Source organism: Alligator sinensis, unplaced genomic scaffold (genome assembly GCF_000455745.1).
Source record: "Alligator sinensis unplaced genomic scaffold, ASM45574v1 scaffold294_1, whole genome shotgun sequence".
NCBI lineage: Eukaryota > Metazoa > Chordata > Crocodylia > Alligatoridae > Alligator > Alligator sinensis.
In genome coordinates, this window is record NW_005842305.1 from 645542 (window position 1) to 665727 (window position 20186).

Consider the following 20186-nt stretch of genomic DNA (forward strand, 5'->3'; position numbering starts at 1 on the left):
GCGAGATCATAAGTGGGCCTCAGTAAAGTTACTTTTCATTGGCAAGCGGATAATTACAGACCATAGATCTTAGAAATATAAATTTGGAAATGTATGATTTAATGTACCAATACATACATTAACTCAAACCTTTTTTTTCAAACTGCACATATTTCTAAAACTGGAGAGATGTTTTTATTCAAATAAAATGTAGTCAATACTTTGGTCTGAATAACATGATGTAAAATGATGCATCATTTTATCATTAGGTCTAAGGATAAGCAAGTAACATACGAAGCATCAGAACTAGCAATACCTCTTGCTGAATTTTTCAACTGGCTTACAGCTTATATTTTGAAACAAAATCTACTCTAATTATGTTTTTCATTAGTGAGCTTTTCCAATATCTGCTCCTTGCATTGGAGTCAATTGCTGAATTTGGCTTGTTTCAATGGGAGTAGGATTGTGGTGCTAACACATTGAAGTGAATGGTACAATTTCCATTGACTTCAGTGCTGCAGGATTGGACCAGTTTTTAACAGAAGAGGATATTCTGTAAGCCAGAGATGGAGTTCCAACCACAATGTTTCACGTACCCTCATTTCTATTTCAGGAGCTATCTAGCATGACATATTCTAAAATACATTACACTTTTCATGGAACAACTGGCACAGGGAGGCACTTAAGTGACATGTTTGAAACTTATCTTTGGTAAACACACTAAAAAAAAACTAATGTTTTGTTTTTTTGTATTTCCTGATCATGAGAGAGATTTTGATTTGCTACTATTGTATGTGCACAGACGTCTAAGCATATACAGGACAATTCTAGTATAAAATAGTATATCAAATGCCCCTGCTAAGAACATGGTTTTAAAATCACTTAAAAATCACACAGTCCCTTTTTTTTCCTGATTACCATTTGGTATTCATTTAGCTTATTTTATTTCTGGTCACTATTAAATATCTACGGAAAAAAAAACATCCATGTGCAGAATAGGCACCTTCTCCCTCATGATTTTGGCTTGCTTTTCATGACTATTTGAGCAGAATGACTAAATCACCTGCTTAAAAACTTCTATTGTGTGGAATTCAAACCAAGAGGCCAGCCTTGCATTCCTTGGCTACCCGTATCTCTCAATGAAACCAGGGGGAATTTTGGGTGGACCCAGATTGTAGAATTGGGCTATGGTGTTAATTAATCTTGTTAGGTGTTGAGCAGCACACAGGTGAGGAAACTATCCTCAAGTACTAATGTCTTTAATGGGAGTTGAGAGTTGTTTGGCATCTTGCTGGCTTGCACCCAGAAAGCAGAATTTAACCTATTGGGATATTTAACAATGTCAGTCGACCAGTGCAAATTCCAAAATGCACCGCAACTCCAACTGTATTTGAGTTGGGTACAGCTGACAAATTTGGTCCAGTTTGTTTACTATATCTTTAATGCCAATGTTTTTTTTAAATCTGTTGACTTCAAAATCAGGTCTTTCTACTGAACAACCTTTTAGCATATTTTTCCAATTACACTGGTTAAATTATAGGGAAGAATTCTTTAGAACCACTGTCTATAGTACTTTGTAAAATTAGAATTGTTTATATCTTTCACTTTTTGGCTCAAAGGAATGTAAAACTCAGTCACAGAGTATTTCTGTTTTAGGAAAATGTGAAGAGCATCATGAATTTGTAGAATAGTGGCTAGCAATTATACATGTACATAACTTATCTGATGCCGTGTGTAACAATGATTTTAAGTACTGACTGATCAAGACCGATGGCAATCTGCAAGAAAGTCCTAAAATCAAAAGTGATAGTAAAACTTGCTTTAACGAGGCCTTTATTGTGGAAAGTATTGGAAGGGGGTGGGTGTGCAGTGAGAGGTTAATGTTTTTCTAAACCATGCCACTTTGCATTTGTATGTGAAATGGGTATGGCTGGTAGATGATAGGTGGCTGTCCATGAGCAATGTAGTAATTACTGAAGTTTCTATCACTGATATATGGAGCAGGCTGATAGTAGCATGTAACATTGGCTGCATTTGGGATGATATTTTGTTCTCCTAGTACTTTTAAAGCCAGAATTGTAATCATGTTCAGAGTTTGTCTTCGTTCATGTCCCATGAGACAGACTGTACTCTCATTTACAACTCCACGCAGAGTCATCAGGTAGTCATATTTACTCTTTTCTTCCCCAATGAAGTGGTTGCGCAGGTATGACTCAATTTTCCTTTGCTGCTCAGTCACATCAGGAAAATCAATGAAGAATCTGGAACACATGTAACGTTCCAAAGATTTGATTTCAGCCTCATCTGCTGGCTTAAAATCACGAACCAGGAGATTGCTGTATTTCAGAAGGCCTCCACCTCTGATTTCCTCAGGGTTCCTTGTGGAAATAAGTTTGTATTTTAAATGGTCCATTGCCTCTCTGAAGTCACCATACATGCTCTCTGCAATAACGGTAGGATGCGAGTCTTCTGTCAATTCACAGTCTGTGTCACTGTAAACATTTAATATGGAATCCAGGATAATTTGAAAAGAGTCCACGCTAAATTCAAACTGTCGTCTGAGTGAGTTTACAAATTTTAGTTCTACATTTTTGCCACTGTTGTTTGACAATGAGATAAGGCTCCAGCGATCATGATCAGTGGAGACTTTGACCATCTTCTGCACATATGCATCCTTCATAGTCTGAGCAGTGATTTTTTCTTTGTTGACACATTTTGGTAAAAAGTCCAGTAGGCAATTCAGAACAGCCTCCTTAACAACCTGAAATTCATGTTCACTTGGAAGTTCAACACCAAAAATGATATCTAAATCCTTGTAGCTAGTTCCTTTTTGTTTTACAAGGATGTGGCTAGCTGTTGAACCATTCAGGCGGATGTCTCTAACACTGATTTCCTTCTCAATCAGTTGTTCCTTTACAACATGAATAATATCCTTTGGTTTTATTTCTAGTGTTGGAAAATTTCCTCTTCCATGAATAGGTATTACTTCAGTTAGTACTTGATCCAATATTCTAATCTGATCCCAAGTGAGGTTACTCAATCTGGAATCTAAGCCCTCAGTCATCGTGAAGTCAGTTGGTTAGCTAAGAAAAAGAAAATAGTTAAGAGGAAAATGTTAGGATCTACTCCAACATTAGAAAGCCTGACATTTTCTATCAAAATGACAAATATATCATAGCTATAGAAGGCAAATTTAGGTACAATGACAAATTAATGCACTTTACATGGAACTGTAACATGAGCTGGATATCTGACTAAACCACTGTAATTTCTTATCAAGCAATTTTAATTTATTCATGCTTTAATCCTACCAGGCAACAATTTATTATTGTATAGAGAGACAAAAGACAAAAGACATTTAAAGTCAATTTAGTAAGCCATACATGATTCAGTGCAAAACCACTCGAGATTAGCTGTGCGAGCATCCTGGTTGTTACAGTTAAATTCAATACAGTTTTCAACCTTCAGAATTAAATATTCAAGTTCAGACCTTTCAGTCTTGCAGCCAAATCTCCCATTGTGTTCACTGGGATTTAAATACATAGAACAGTTGGAGGGTCAGGAAATGATATAAGAACAACAGAAATAAAGCATCATATTGATCTTGATCTTTAACATTTCTAGTACACCTATCACTTTAGTCTCTGAATGCCATCTAGGTATGCAGAGCATCTAATATTTTTCTTTGTCATTTAAGAGCTGGATACCTAAGAGTCTGTCAAATTGTTCTCATACCATCTCTGAAGCAAAATCTCTCTCTTCTGCCTAACCTAACAACAAGGTTTAGTCTTCAGGGATTGTGATAAACATATGTCTGTTTACAATGAAGTTTGGCTTTCATGAAGTAAAAACTAGTCAGAAGTGCCCTGTCTCACCTCCACTACACGTGACTAGAAAACTGATATAAAAGGTATTGGGTAAAATTCTGGCTTTAGCACACCTGCATCTAAACTTTTGCTTTTACCTCATCACATTTAGCAGGCAGTTCAGCCATAATGTAGATTAATTGTTTTAATATTATAATCAGAAAAAACTGCAAAGGCCAAAATGTTGGGCTTACAATATTGCTAACTGAACATGTGCAAAACATTATTTTCATGAAGCTTCATAATGGATTTATGTAATTAAATGCTCTAATTTTGTAATTTTAAGTATGTACACTATGAGTATAATTAAAAACAATTATACAATTAGGTAATTAGGTGTAATTACAGTAATTGCATAAGTCACTAAGAATTGCATTCAAGAAGTTACACAAAGTGAAAAAAAATCAGTCTAGCATTGGTTTCCATTGTGTAAGGAAAGAAGAACTAACTTAATATTACTTATTACTAATCTTTATTGTTGGTATTGAATGAAAAATGCTGTCCAAATTTCTAAACAGTTTTCCCAGAATCTGTTAATGTTCTTTAGTTATGATTCTCTCCTTACCTGCCTAAGCTTCCTCAACTCCTGCATTGCAGGGAATCACCAAATACAGGTTTCCCTCACTTTATGTGGGTTCTGTATGTGTGAATTGCAATGACCCTTTTTATATAAAAAATTTGTTATATGCGAGGTAAATTCACTCTTATGTGATCAATGTGGTGGGAGCCCACAGTCAGCTGCTTTGTGCACTATATTGTGGGAGTGATGCGCACCCAAATATAGTCCCCTGTGTGGATCTGTGCTCCTCACTTGTAATCTGCAACGTGTTTCTGTAGTTGCCATCCCATTATGATAGTGCTCTGTGCTTGTGTGTACTGTCTGCTGTTGGTGAGTACCAAAATTGTCTTGTAAAAGGGGTAGAAATGGGTCTGGGTTTGGTACAGTGGAGGTCTTGGAACGCATTCCTATTTGTTACATTGTAAAGTGGGTTCCCTTTATGTGAATTCAACTTATGTGCTGTTTTCCAGGAATGCATGTACAGCATAAAGCGAGGGAAACCTGTACTTAAGGAGTTTCATTGCTGAATCCTATCATAACATTTTCCATCACTCTTCTATAAGTTCCATCACAACAGATACTTTGATTTGTTAACTTTTCAATTAAGTTCAGTGCTTGGTTTCTGTGACTTATAGTGTTGAATGTGAAGCTAAGTTGAAAGGCTGTTTCTTGCTCTGAATGGCTATGTAATGAAAGGAGTGATTATGAAAATGCACGGGCCTTCTTTTTCAGCTCAAGAAGGGAAAAAGTCTTTAGTTAAAGTCATCTTGGAGACTACCAGAAATGTTCAGGAGTGAGCATTCCTCTGGATATGAGAGGCTGTTATTTAGACATCTGATAGATACAGTTTTAGACAAGTATGGTACTAAAAATTGGCCTTTGTTAATTGAAAGGGTTGTATTTTCCTATATAAGCCTTATGATTTTTCCCTTTCCTTATTTTACATGAGTTCAAGTCTTATTTTTAGAATATACTTTCCTTGGTTTTGTGTATTAGCTTGTAGAAGTCTCAGTGGAACTAAAGATACTCTTATTTTGAAATTCTTCCTCAAATTGTTTACAAAGAGTGAAGGAGGATTTTTCATGTGACTGCTCTTGAAATGTGCTGTTACAACACTACAGAAGGATCAGGAGAACAGCCCCTAATATACCTGAATGCTGTGCAGAGACAAAATGGGTGTTGTTTTGTGGCAGTATTATTTGTTTCTTATCTTCTCTAAAGTAAAATACAAAATTCCCTTGTCACAATGCCTTTTCAGTTAGGATTCCTGATTATAACATGGATGTTTTATTAAAAAGGTATATTAAGTTGCTAAAGGCTTAGAATAAAAAGTCTAGTATTCAGTGGCAGACAGGAAGAATTGAAAGTTTAATTATGAAAGATTTTGGAAAATAAAAAGTAAAAAATATATATTTATTCCCCACCTTGATATATGATATTCCAACTCAGCCATGATCATTTGGCTATATATAACTGGCACCCCTATTCTTCAGGTCTAATTAATCCCCAAATAAAAAGCCTTAACTGAATTTAAGAATGTGAATTGTCCTATTTATTTAGTGGGACTACACACTTAAAGTACGAGTGTGTTTTCACAATCAGTTCTTCATTTCACAGAAGGAAACATTTAGGTCCTTTGCCTAGGAGAACTTTGTTTCTCAAATTCTATTTGATATAAAGAGGATCTTGATTGATTGGAGGGAAAAAAGGGACTGGTGGTCTAAAATTCATCATGTGGTTTGCACATGTGATAAAGCGTATATAACTAGCTCTGTAAAGGGAAGAAGTAGCTTTATCATGGTGTTGGACAATTGGATGAGAAAATAATGGATGGATCAAAAAATAAGTCTCTTCATGATATAAAAAAAAAGGAGTTGTGGAGCCATGACAGCAAAGAAAATGAAGTCTTCTCTTCAGGTATCAACAGATCGTAGTAATGTCTTTATAACCTTGTCTAGTTTTATTTTATGTTATAATACATAATAGAAGCATTTATGTGTCATCTCCCCCCCATCCCCCTGCTGTCTTCATTTATATACTGGGGGAATGTGCAGGTGTTTGCTATACCTGATCACTTTAAGCTACATGATCATAGGTTGGAAGTGACTTGTGTGCATGATTGCCAGTTCTGGGAACCATGCTGGGAACCCAGTCTATCTAAGTCAAGGTGGGAAGAGGAGTGGGTGGGTTCAGAGGGGCTAACAGGTCCATGGGAGAATTTGGTGGGTTGAAGGTCTGCAAGAGGGATTGGTGGGTCCACATGGGGGGTTGCCCACCTTGGGTGGGGAGCTGGGGGAGTGGGAGGGGCTTTAAATATAAAAATACCTGTCAGATGGGTAGGAAGAATGTGGCCCTGGGGCTGCAACAGGCAGTTGGGTGTTCCCAGCATCAAGGCTGTGCTTTGACACTGTATAGAAGTTTGCTAGATTGAGCTAACCCATCCCCAGTCTAATTTAGTTCACCACCTTGGTGAACTAATTTAGATCAGACTGGCAATTTTTTGCCCAGCTTAATCTCCCCAAACATCTGCACAGATGAGCACTTAGATCAGGGGTGGGCAACTATTTTGGCCGAAGGGCCACTTAACAAGTCATGGTGGGCCAGACACAAAATCTTTCAGAAGATATAATTTTAACAAATTAAAGATTAAAAAAAATTCATATACTAAAAATCAAACATCTACTATAACATTTTAAATTTATTTCAAATACTTTTTGTCCATTTTTATGGGGGTTTTTTAGTGGTATATATAGAGGTGATTGCATAATAGCTCAAAATAAAGTCTTACTCTTGTATATTGTGTGCTGGGGCAGGAGCCACTTGGCTGCAGCTTCCCCTCTGCCTGGCTGAGCAGTGGTGCCTGGTGCATGTCACCATGGCCACTGTCTCTTCCGGATACTACCTGCTGTGTGGAGCAGTGTAGCGGGAGCTGGAGGAGATGCTGTAGGCAAGGGGAGCTGAGCAGTACCCAGGGAGCAGCAGCAGTAGTCCCACTGAGAAGCTGGGTGCCCTAGCTGTGGCTGTGACTATGGCCAGGGCCAGGGCCAGGCACAGGTGGGAGCATGGTGAGGGCTGCCCCACGCTAGATACAATCAAGTGTTGGGCACCTGCCTGTGGGCCAGATTCAACCAGTCGGCAGGCCAGATTTGGCCTGTGGGCCATATTTTACCCACCCCTGACTTAGATTTAAATGTAATGACTGCACGTTGAGTGTGTGTGTGTATGTGTGTTTGTGTGTGTTTGAATAGTCTCAAATATCTTGCAAACTTATAAACAGCTAGGATTGTTACATTTATTTTTAATGTTGAGGATCCAGCTTAACAAGCTATGTAACAGACATAACTTTAAGTATATAAGTAGCTCTATAATAATCAATGGAACTAATCATGTCCTTTAAGTTAAACACATGCTTAAATACCTTTCTAAATCATAACCTCAATTCATTTTTAACTGCTGCTAACAAAGCATTTTCAGCAACTTCAGTTTGGTATATTTTCACATTCAGTATATACTCTCATATTCAGTTTATACATTTACATGAATTTACGATGCATATTTATTATATTTGACATGAAAGCAAAACAAATCATTGTTCTTCAGATTCATTCTCCACATGGCTGTCATTGTATGTATATAGTATTTACAAAAAGCTACTAAATAAAGAACTGTTATTGCTCCACTACTATAGATTCATAGATGTTAGGGTTGGAAGGGACCTCAGTAGATCATTGAGTCTGACCCCCAACTATCTTTCTGAAATCCAAGGGGCTAGGGATGGATTTCAGTGGAGTGACTTAGAAATTTCTCACACCGCTTGTGAAAAATATTTAAGATGAAAAAACTTGTTTCATCTGGGAAATACAAAAGAGTGTGGTGAATTACTATCATGATGAGGGCTTCCAACTCTAATAGTATATTTACTGAGACTGTAAGTTTGAGAAAGTAGGACACAAAGCCAGAAGAATCCACAAACCCCAAACTACTTTACCTCTGCTCTGCCGTATCAGGGCAAAGATTTTAATTTTGTACAAAGTTCAGTATGAATATCTGAAAGTATCTGTTTCTTGTTCACTGTTTTCCCATTTAAAAGCTCTCAAATGGGTAAATAAAGAGCTAAACAAAGTTAGAAGCATAAAGCTAACAAAAACAAGTTGCCCTGGAAAATTTGTTTTGAAAGTGTTTAATATTTCTCTCAACAGTAGTAACAACTCATCTATATCTTTCCTACCAAGATATCTTTGGTCTTCATTTGTGCAACTCTTGAATGTTTATGGAATTTGCAATGTTACCAAACATAGTTGTCAACAGTGAATCCTAAATTCAGTCCTGTCAAATAAAGAAACTAAGGAAAATAGTATTTAGGGCTTTTTTCTTAATTTACTGATTAGAGCTTCACATCCTTGAGTGAATGGGTTCTGCTTAAATTGCCACATGCTGCAACTCCTGCAACATAACACGTCAATTCCTTGATTCAAGTTCTGATCTTGAATATAGTAAATAAGTCATACCAGGTGGTATAGTGGTTTGTGATGCGGACAAAAAGTTTACTGTGGGTGGAAACTGTAACCACACATTTTTCTAGGTGTATATGCAAGACCTGATCCAAAGTCCATTGAACTCAGTGGACAGATTCCTGTTGACTGAAATGGTCTTTGAACTACACCCTCATTGTAGGTTTGAATTCAGTTTTACCATGGTTAGTTAGTTCACAAATTCTCTGCATTGGGTAGTCCTCTGATACATGTAAATTTCACTGTAAACAATTTTGGGATTTATACTTTCAAAGTCAATTCTCAACAAGGAGTGTATTTAATATTACTACAGCTTCCATGGAAATCCAGACATGTAGAATTTAGAAGCCATTCTGGTCTAATGTAGGTCGTATTTTGACCATAAACTATTTAACGTTCTCTTTTCTTATTTTCTTTATCTTGCATTTTGAAAATAGTTTCAAAAGATTCACGATATGCTGTCACTTTCAAACAGAACACATCTAAAACAGTTCTGTGCAGATGCTGGCTCTGTTCTGTACTGCTAGCTTTCATTTGCACTCAGATGTTTGTTTTACAAAAAGTAACTGAATATTTTGATGCTCCGATTGTTTTTACCTTTAACTGCATCTGAAACAAGTCACTGTGGAATCTTTCACATATCATATTAAAATGTCTTATAAACTATGTCAATTAGCCCTGTTCCATTTTCTAATTTGAGGATAGACTCCTAAGATGCTCAAGGTAACTCTTCAGCTTCCCCCCCCGCCCCACTGCATTTTTGTTTGCTGTACATGAGTTATGTCCATTGCTAATGATTTCTGTGCTGTGTTTGTGTAAATTTTAATCTAATTTAAAAGAAAATTCTCCACTAGGCATGAAAATTTTTAAGTACATTTTAGATTCAATTAATTCATTACTCCAAAGAGATTGGTAATAGTGACTAATTATCCATGAGCATCTAATAAATTCAGGGACCCTGGTTTTCTCTGTTTAAAAATCACAAATTCTCTTATTAAAAATTTCACAGATTCTCTGATTAAAACCCCCAAATCTACTTTTTTCTGCGATAAAAATGAAATCCCACTATATATATATATATATATAGGTATCAGTTGAACCCAATGTTTTATTGATACATTTACAATTTTAAAGCAATTTGGAAGACTACCAGTGCCTCAATCGTTATTAAATAAATTTCAAATACCTATATTTTTTGGCATTTGTTTTTGTTTTTTTATATCATGGAAAATCAGAACTCACCCTGCCCCCTTCATTCACCAGGATGCAGGTCCTGCTCTGGCTGTCATCCCTCGCCCTCCCACTTCTCCCACTTTGTGGCACTGAGCAGCCCTGATATGCCAATGCCCAGCCCATTAGGGCTGTGAGACACTTCGGCCCCTGATTCAATTCAGCAGAGATTTGGCCCAATTCACTGGCCAAATCTCTGAATCCGAATCGATCAGAGGACCCTTTAATTTCTTCAAATCGAATTGGAACCCTCAGAATCGACTCAGAGAGATTCAGAAAGATCCAGAAAGATTCAGAGATTCAGACATAGAGACAGCTTTAAATGTTTTTTCTACATACCTCTAGGTAGCAAGGGCTCATGAATGCTGCAATGCTGGGGTGCATGGAGTACCCCACATGAGCGCGGAGGGCTCCCCAGAGCGCTCAGCAGCAGAACCAGAAGTGGACCAGAAGCACTTCCGGTCCACTTCTGGGTCTGCTGGGGAGTATGCAGGGGGCCCCCCCCCGTATCCCTCAGCTGGGTCCCCCTGTGGCCAATTGTGAAGCCGGGGGAGCACAGGACGGCCTCCTGCGCACTCCCCAGCAGACCCAGAAGTGGACCGGAAGTGCTTCTGGTCCACTTCTGGGTTTGCCACCGAGCACATGGAGGGTCCCCCCATGCTCCTGTGGGATGCTCCATGTGCCCCAGCATCACAGCCATGATGAGCTACACCTGCTACCTCAAAGAATGTAGAAAAATTTTTTAAAGCTACGTCTTTGCCTGAATCGCTGATTATCTGAATCAGCATCAAATCTTCAGATTTGGATTTAGCCGAATCGAATCAGGGACAGTGATCCAAATCAACTAATTGAATCACTGTCTTTGAATTGGACTGAATCCGAATTGAATAGGACCTACTTCACACACCCCTATTGACCCTCACTCCAGACCCACAGCCCCCCAACCTTGCTGGTGCCTCACTCCCGACCCACAGACCCCCCCCCCACCCCTGCTGGTGCCCCTCACTCCCCATCCACAGCCTCCCCACAACCCAACCCTGCCAGAGAGGGCTCCCAGCTGCCAGAGCTACAGGGCCAGGGACCTGGGTCTGCAGCCCCCTGCCTCCTGCAGCATCACTTGACCCCAGCTGCTGCCCATGGGAGGTGGTGGCAGCTGCTTCAGTGGAGCAGAGCCCAGCTCTCCCTCCCCCACAGGCAGCACAGCCAGAGCAGAGCCCATCAGGGGGCAGGTGTGGGTGACCCACTGTGGGCGCAGGTTCCTTCCCATTGCCCTTCCACCAGGACCTTTGCAGCCCAGCAGTCAAGACCCAGTGCTTCAGGGCAGAGTGGGGCAGAGTGGAACAATGAAACTCAGTGAGCTGCAAGCAAAACACTGCCCTGGTGAAGTGTGCTCTGCCTGCCCAGCAGGAGCAGAGGTGCCAGCATGGAGTTGTGCTCCTTGCTGCTGCTGGGTAGGCAGGGGGAGCTTCACCATGGTGACTTGGGGCTCATGGCAATGGCACCAAGCTTCCCCACCTGGCCCTGCTCTCCCCTTCCATGCCAGGTTCCACCTGCTCAGCTGCAGAGGCTCCAAGGGGAGGGCAACAGGGAAGGGAGCCTGAGCCCACAGCAGGCAGCCCACCTCTGCCCTGCACATAAATCTGCGGGGATGTGTCCCCCATTCCCCCCCAGAAGTGTGCACAGAGGTGGGAAGCCAGCTCCCCTCCTCACCCCCCCAGATGAGCCACACGCAGCCCCATCCCATCCCCTGCCCAGGCCCTGCAGCTGCGCATCCTAAGCCCCAAGTCCCACATACAACCAAGCTGGGCAGCAGCCCCAGCCCTGACCAGCTCCCTCTCTCCCTCCCTTACTATGGGGGCCTCAATCCCCCGCTCCCCTGACTTACCTGCAGGGAGCTTTATGTACCTGTGTGAGCAAGCATATGCACATGGCGCCCCTGCCTGATTGCCCTTCTCCTGCTCCCCCCAGTCCCTTGCAGGCTGGAACTCTGCCAACTGGCAAGGGGAAACCCACCATTTCCCACAGCTTTTTCTCCTTTAAAAAAGAAAATCTAGGTTTTTTTCCTTAAAATGAGAAAATCCACATTTTTCTTCTTAAAATGAGAAAATCTGCATTTTACCACATTTTTCCATCACAAACAGAAAACCCAGATCCCTGAAAAGCTGAAGAAAATTGGATGCTTTATTAACAATGGGTTGGCTTCACACATGCTATGGAGAATATAGGCCAGTGACTTTTAAGCCATCTAATTATCAGGAGTCAATTCCATTGAAATTCAGTATCCCTCTCTATTTGGAAATGACTATGCATTGACATATGATGAATTTCCCAAAGTGTTTTATGTACAATTCAGTAGGATTCTGGCAAAGAGTCAGTGTACTGGCTAATTAAAACTAGTGATGAGTTATCCCAGTCTAGGGACAGACATTCAAAAAGCCTGAGCCTGAACTGATTCAATCTTTGCATGTTAGTCTAACCTGCAAAGCTTGAACCAATTTGGAGGTGGACAGTCATTCCCTTTTCATTCCAGACATGCAGGCACATGCCTGCAGTGGCTCAGGCTAGAAGCTGGGGGGCACTAGAGCAGCCCTCCCTTCGTTTCTACAGGGCTGAGCTGAGGGGGTGTGGCCAGGCCCAGCAGGATGCTCTTATTATCCCCCACCCCCTTAAGCAGCCCAGCAGGGAATGTTTATAACCCCTAATTCAGTGTTTATCAACCCATTAAGAAAACAAAGTCTCTCTCCATTAACTAATGGAACTCTTCTTAAACAGCTTTTCCAAGGAAGAACATTAAGCTACCTGTTGATTAACTCCAAAAAGCCTGCCTGCCTCACAGCACAGACCATAGTCAGCGTGTGGTCTGCTAGCTAATGCTGAGGTGTCTGCATTAAAGCAGAGGGGAGAGGGGAATAATCCCTGCTTAGGAGGGAGAAGCCAGGCAGATGCTCTGTGCCTGCAAGTCTCTGCAGAGCTGCAGCCAGGGAGCAGAGGGGAGAGGCCAGCCCTGCTGTGGGGCAGCCCCTCCCAGCACACAAAGCACGCTGGGATGCTGGGAGAGTCTGATTTATCTTAAACCACCAAGGGGTCTGGGACAGACATTGCATAAACCGGTTTGACCCAAATCAGTTAAGTCTGATACTACATTAAACTAGGTTTATCTCAAACTGTTTTCAGCCATTTTTAAAGTGTTTTATGTGCATTGAACATCTGTCAGGTTACAGGTTTAAACCAGTTGATCACTTAAACCAGTTTATGTGTAATGTCTGTCCCTAGCCCCAGTGATGGGTTAACCAGGTTTTGCTGTACTCTGCATGCTCATCAGCTTCGTAAACTTCAACCACCACTGGTCCTATAAGCAGAAATAGCAATTGTCCAAGGATTTCTGCTCACAGTTCTAGTGTGCAAGAAAGAAGTAGTGTTGGGGCAGAAGGCATCTGAATTAAGAAAATATTCTGACCAGCTAGAAAGATCTTGGTTTTCAAGATGTTTCCCATTAAGCTAAGGTTTAATGCATACAGTTCAGCGATTATTTATTTGCTTTGTTAACCTGAGATAATGCTTGATTTGCCATGAGTTTTCAGTACAGTTACCATCTAGTTACCTTGAAATAACAAATAGTAACTCCAGCCCATATGTTCTTTTGTGAGAAAAGACTGCCTGCAATGTGTGCAAATAAATCTAAGCAGAAAGCAAATGGTTTGGACTCTCCTAGCACACGTCGTCCCTCAGGACAGGACAAGTAAGTATTCAAAGAAAAGCAGGGTCATGGTCAGAGAAAACATGTTGTCTTTTCCCCCAGCTAAACCAGAGCCATGGAGAAAAAGCAGCACTGTCACAAACTAACCACACATCAGTTTGCATAACTGGGAAAAATGCAAGCAGCCATAATATTCCATCACACACAGCTGTGGATTTGAGAAAGAAACCCAAAAGTATATAATATTAGCATAATTTTTAGCCTCTAACAAAACAGATGAACTGGTAGCTTTCAGAGGGGTAGGATGCAGAGGAGTTCATAATTAAGCAGCTAGCTTTATATGTGCAGTACTACGCATAATTCATCATACAGCCCATTCTTTTTACCCTCTAAATCTTTCCACTAAATCTCAGAATTATACCATGTTTCAGATGCTTGTGGAGCCATCACATGGCAACTACTTTTCAGGCCCATATATTGTAGGACATTATACCAAGCAATCTCCTTCATGTAACACATGGAGTTTTACTATTTATCTTTTTCCATATCAATACAGGCAGTACACAAAACATAATGTCCCATGTAAATAACAAGGCTCTCACAATACTTCATTTTGCAAAATAACATCCACGGCTCTAAAAGATTGTTATAAATGTTAAAAAACAGAGTGAAATGCACAATATGTGATCTACTTTTGACTGTTGCCATTTGTATTAATTTACTACATTTTGCAAAGAAAAATGCTTTTACTCTTGAATGCATACTACAGCTTACTAATTCCTAAATTATATTTCCAGGGAGAATAAAAAAATATAGATTACCGTGGTAGGAGTGCTGCCAAGCATGTATTTCAGTAGAGTTAATAAGATGACTCACTGGATCTTTTGGTAAGAATATGAATTGTCATCTTGTCACTGATACAAACATGCACCTCCCAGGGAAAGCTGCAGGAAAAAACAAACAATTACATTCTTTTTGAGATAAAAGTTAACTACTAGTCACCTGCTCTACATAATAAATCATACATTATGGCTTGGCAGTACTACAATCATGACAATAGCCTTTTTAATCAGAAATGATAAGGTGAGAGCTATGAATGGGAAGACAGCGGTACTTAAAAAGAATCTTGGCTTCAGGTCATAGTCTTCTGCCAATGTACTTGGAAGATGTTAATGTCTTGCTAGATCTTTAAGGGATTAAAGAATTTTTAATACTTTTAGATAAGTAAATTAGCAAGACTGTAGTAGAATTGTGCAAGAGAAAAATTAGAATAAGAACCCAGCAAAAATTAAATATTAACTTTACATAAATGCAAAGATGGTCTTGCACTTTCCAAAACCTTTTTGCTTTAGCAAGTTAGGCAATTCTCAAATTAATTTATGATAATTATAGATGGTGCAAAGAGTGTATAAATCGAATGGGTCTTTGACCAGCTATGCATAAATTATAAGGATTTTTTTATTAATATTACACACATATGTTGTCACAACAATCTTCATTTCTATGCCGTATTCAGTTCAAAGGCCTGCTGACAATCAGAAAAGCTATTTTCATCTTCCCTCTAGCATTAAACTACCCCTGCCCCAATGTGTGGCAATTCTAAAAGCAAGGACTCTTAAAGCATCACAAGCAGGGGCCCATATTTATTCGTAACCACATAATTTACTCTTTGCTGCAGAACTGCATTCCATAGTCTCTTCCTTTATGTTTCAACTATTTATGTTTCTGGTCTTTGTGGTTGCAAGGTATAAGCTTAAAAATACAAAGTGTCTGATATCTACGTACAGTGAGTCTGCAGAGTCCCTAAAACAGCTCTGTGAGGTGTGAACTGTTTTATTCATTTCCATTAGGACCTTGTGACTTTTTTCAAAATGCCACAGGATTCACATTTTTGTAGCAAAATATTCCATTTTTCCACAGCCTGATATTTTATTTGCTGTCTCTGCCCTGCCAGGACCTGTCTGCAGCTGTCTTTTGCTTAGCTCTTCACAATGAACAGCTAATTGGATTACAGCGCATGCTCCCTGCATTGTTCTGTGGAACCAAGCAGCAGGGGTTCAGGAGCCAGTGTTGAAGTCCATTTTGCAACCAGAGAATGGAGGAAGAATGTTTAGGCTGGGAGTGGCTGAGGCCTGGGGAACCTTCTAGGTGAGATGCAGCTCAAAAGGGTTTTGTGGATGGTTTGGCAGGAAAAAGAGGTTCTGGAGCTCCAGAGTTTGAAAATGATGTCAGATCATTTGGAGAGCATAGAAAGTAAAATAAAACAAAAATACTTAAGTAATTATTCTCAAACCAAAAAATCATAAGTTTTACATTGTGTGGGTTTTTATTAACAGTGAGCTGTAGCTGTGTATGTTTGTGAGGGTGGGGGATGATGGGTATTAAGTATTTCATGGTGATGGAATAAATTAACATGGCAACAACATTTATGGTTTGTCCTTGTGACATTTAGAGAAGGAGAGGGAATTTGTATTTTTTCTAGGAAAAAATACCTATTATTATGTAGCATGCTCATAAAACAGCATTAGAGACTGATTAAATGCTTCAGCTGTTCTTTGGATATTAATCTCAGTGGTTGTACTTTGTTGATTCATAATTTACAGAGAAAGATAGTGTATCTCAATTACTCTATACTCAGATTGTATCCAATATTTTTTTCAATTTGAAATAAAACATGAATTAAAAACCTCTTATGGTTTATATTTTTATTTCTTAAGAGAATATTTTGGCTGTGCCTATTTTGGAATAGAAATATATGCGTATTAGAGCAAATTCCAGTCATGTTGGTGTTGTTACATATAATGACTGATAGTAGGGGGCAAACCTGTTTGGCAGACATATCACAAATTAGCCTTCAGCCTCCCCAAGGCCCATTCCAATCGCCTTCCCCTGCCCAATCTACTCCTCTGCTTTCTGCTCCCCACCCTGCACTCCCTATCTGATCTACTGCTCTGCTTTCTGTCCTATCTGCTGCTATGTTGCCTGTCCCCTCCCTGATCTTCTGTGTGCCACACACCAAGGCTGATCATGCCACTTGTGATATCCATACAGCTGGTTGGCTACCCCTGCTCTAGGACATGGGTTGGATTAGTAACGCTCTACCTATGACTCACACAGATTGTCAAAAGCAGCTGCTGTTTTGAGATGTCTCCATTTCTGGTTGTCTGACTTGAGGCATTTTGGGGCTGATATTCAGAACTGCTGTGCACTAGCAGCAGTTGGGCACTTCAGAACTTCAGGCCCAAAACTTGCAGCATCTCAAAATCAGTGGCCCCTTCTGAAAATGCTGGATTTTACCTTTCTATCCCTGTTTCTAAATGCAACCTATTATTATTTATCACTGTATTTACTTAGTTTAATGGAAAGTCAAACTTACCCTTTCATCTAAGCATCCATGACTCAACTTTAAAATCAAACATGAAAAATCCCCATCATTATAGCTGAACTGCAGAAAGAGCAGGTAAACTAAAGACTGAAACAATCCTCTTTTTCTATCTTTTATCATCCTCATACTTATCTGTTTTTTGGGTTCATGAAGAAAAAAGAGGAGCTTCATAGTGTACTATGAAGGTCATTGAATGTGGGCTATTTCAGATCAAGGATGGAGAGAGTTATGAAGTCAGGGGGCACCTACTGAGAACACCCTGCCAGCTGCTCATTTATTCCAGCTTGAGTGTCTATGCTGATCACAAACTTTGGCAGGATGGCTCAAAGAGACAAACAACCACCCACATAGTTTGGTATTATGCAGTGAAAATACCATGGCTTGAACTGGCTTGCAGTTATAGTTCCATTTTTTGAGATTATAGTACATCACATAAGGTGAACTGAATTGGATGGATTTTGTGCTTGCATAAGTGAACTCTGATGAATACCTGTGTGCTATAGGAGGTTGTATCTCATGATTCAGTAGGTAGTACTCTTTTTCCTGAATAAGGAGTGAACTAATAAGTCAGATTCTGTTAGGATGTATGCTTCCTTTGGAAGCTTCTCCTTTGGCTGGGATCTAAAGTTAAGGATACACCTGCTTGCTATCCCTAAAAATGTCTTGATATTATTTGTAAGAGTGGTGTTTTTTAAATGGGTGGCTCTGGCTAACTTCCAGTTTAGGAAATGCTGTACTGTACTCTATTTAATTTTCAGTGGCATGAAATCTAGCCTTATTCCACGTTTATGGGTTAACTGGGCTAAGCATTCGGTATGTGTAAGTAGGTGCCTGGTGCTTTGAGTTGGGGGTGTCAAAGGCAGCCAGAAGCTACTGTCTCATGTGCCACTGGCTACAGAAGCTGGTGCACTTTTAACCACATTAGCCTGTAAGCTCTGAGCTTTTATGTCAAAGACTTGCATAACTGATTACATATACCTGATATGTTTGTTCATGAATGACTTTTCCTTTAATCTGTAATAATATTAAGCTAGTATTAAGTAGTGATTTTTAAAAAATTCAAAGTTAAAATAAGTATTCCAATGACTGAAAAATATACTAATGAACTTTCATTTTTGGGGATATATTTATTTTAGTTTATAAAATAGACTTTGGGCTATTTTATTTTATACTTATTTTATGAGCTACATTTTTTAAGTTGGGGAAATGTATGAAATATTTACTAATTTAAGTACCAGCTTAGTAAGAGTCTTAATTTTCTTCAGGAAGACTTAGAGTTCCTCTAGAGCAGGGGTGACCAACCTGCCACAAGTGGCACAGGTAGCCCTTGTGTGTGGCAGATCAAGTAGGGGGCAGGCAGCACAGCAATGGACAGTGCAGGAAGCAGTGGAGTAGATCAGGCAGGGAGGGCAGGGCAGAAAGCAGAGCATCAGATTGGTCCAGGATCACAGGGCAGGAGGCAGAGCAGCAGAGGAAGGGGACTGGAGTGGTACTCAGAGGATTGGAAACTTATTTGTGGCACACTTGCCAATAAGGTTAGTCCCCATTGATCTAGAGCACTTCCGCAAACATAGTTTTTGTGTAATTAAAAAGATTTCCTTCAGAATTTGACCAAATATTTTTAGGGTCCTGTGATGAAGTAAGCTGCCTTATTTCACTTAAGATGTATTAGTAAGAAAGCGACCTCAGTATTGCTATTGTTCATCCATATTGAAAGTAGAATGAAATGTCACTGCCGGTATTGCCACGCAGTTGAAAGAAAGTAAAACAATGATGAAGCAAGGCAAAGTGTGAGACCTAGCACAGATGTCTGTATTCATGGCTTTCCCATTGCCATCAATAATGCATGTCAAATGGCATGTGGTTAATGACACTAACTGCTAAGATGGCTTTAGTCAAACTTTTAATCACCCAAAGCTGTGAAAAGAGATTTATCACCATGGCATTTGGATATCAAAAAACTAAATGCTGCCAGACAAGTAAAGATATAGAAAAAGGGAATTAATGAGAAGATCAGCACACATAGACAAAAGCAATGCCCGATATAGAGATCTACAGTGTTGCATGGAAAAAAGGCCATCCGTTTGTTGGTATTTGCTGGAGACCACAGCAATAGCAGCAAATCCTAATGTATCGGTGCAACACAATTATCTTGATAGTTCAATATGCAGACATCTTCATTTTACAGTTGTGGCTACATTCTCATGTTATATGCTACAACATTCTAATTTTGTACATCAGTAGCTCATGTGTAAATTGCTGACATCCCGTGCTAGTGCTGATCCTTGGCCTAGTTTTCTTTGTAGTTATGGACCCACACAAGCTAAAGAAGAGAAGTCAGTTAAGTGCTGAGTATGAACAGTGGGGCAGTATGATCTGTAAAAGGATAGATTTTTATTTTCTGAACCCAAGAAGATAAATTCTATACTGGCTTATCCCCATGACACTTTTTTGATGTCAGAGGGATTGCCTAATTGTAAATTAACAGAATTTCACCATACGTGGACAAATTCTGTTCTCACGTATACTGTGTGAATTTTGATGAAACCAGGTATGTCAGGTTGCCCCTCATGTAATAGCTAAAGTTGTCCATATGTAGTTCTAGATTTTGTAAATGCTCAGTGAGCTTGGTGTTGTACCATTAAAATCCATGCAGGTTATTTTATTGATTTCAGTGGAAGCAATATCCAACCCCATATGCAGTACTCCCAGTGAAATTAATGAGTTCCACACACACAAGGATGTCTAGACCAAACACTGGAATTGTTTTAGGAGAAAACAGAAACAAAAAAATCATAGTACTAGCATTCATTTGCCACAAGTCCAATCCTGTAATCATGATATAGACGTTGACTCTGCAAAAGTCAACAAGAGAGGGGTTTTATTTTCAAGTCAAAGCTATGAAAATAGGTCCGGTCTTTTTTGTTACCATGTGTTATAGAAATATGCCTGAAATTCA

The 20186-nt window shown here is 39.6% G+C and overlaps 1 protein-coding gene across 1 annotated transcript; it reads right to left on the bottom strand.

Moving 5' to 3' along the window:
* Positions 1 to 1789: 1789 nt before the first annotated feature.
* Positions 1790 to 14787, bottom strand: TENT5D (terminal nucleotidyltransferase 5D). Its single transcript, XM_006028335.2, has 2 exons — positions 14664 to 14787; positions 1790 to 3062 (listed from the first exon to the last, which is right to left on the bottom strand). Exon 2 carries the CDS (start codon positions 3041 to 3043, stop codon positions 1868 to 1870), a length of 1176 nt encoding a protein of 391 aa, XP_006028397.1. The 5' UTR covers positions 3044 to 3062; positions 14664 to 14787; the 3' UTR covers positions 1790 to 1867.
* Between the last annotated feature and the right edge of the window lie 5399 nt (positions 14788 to 20186).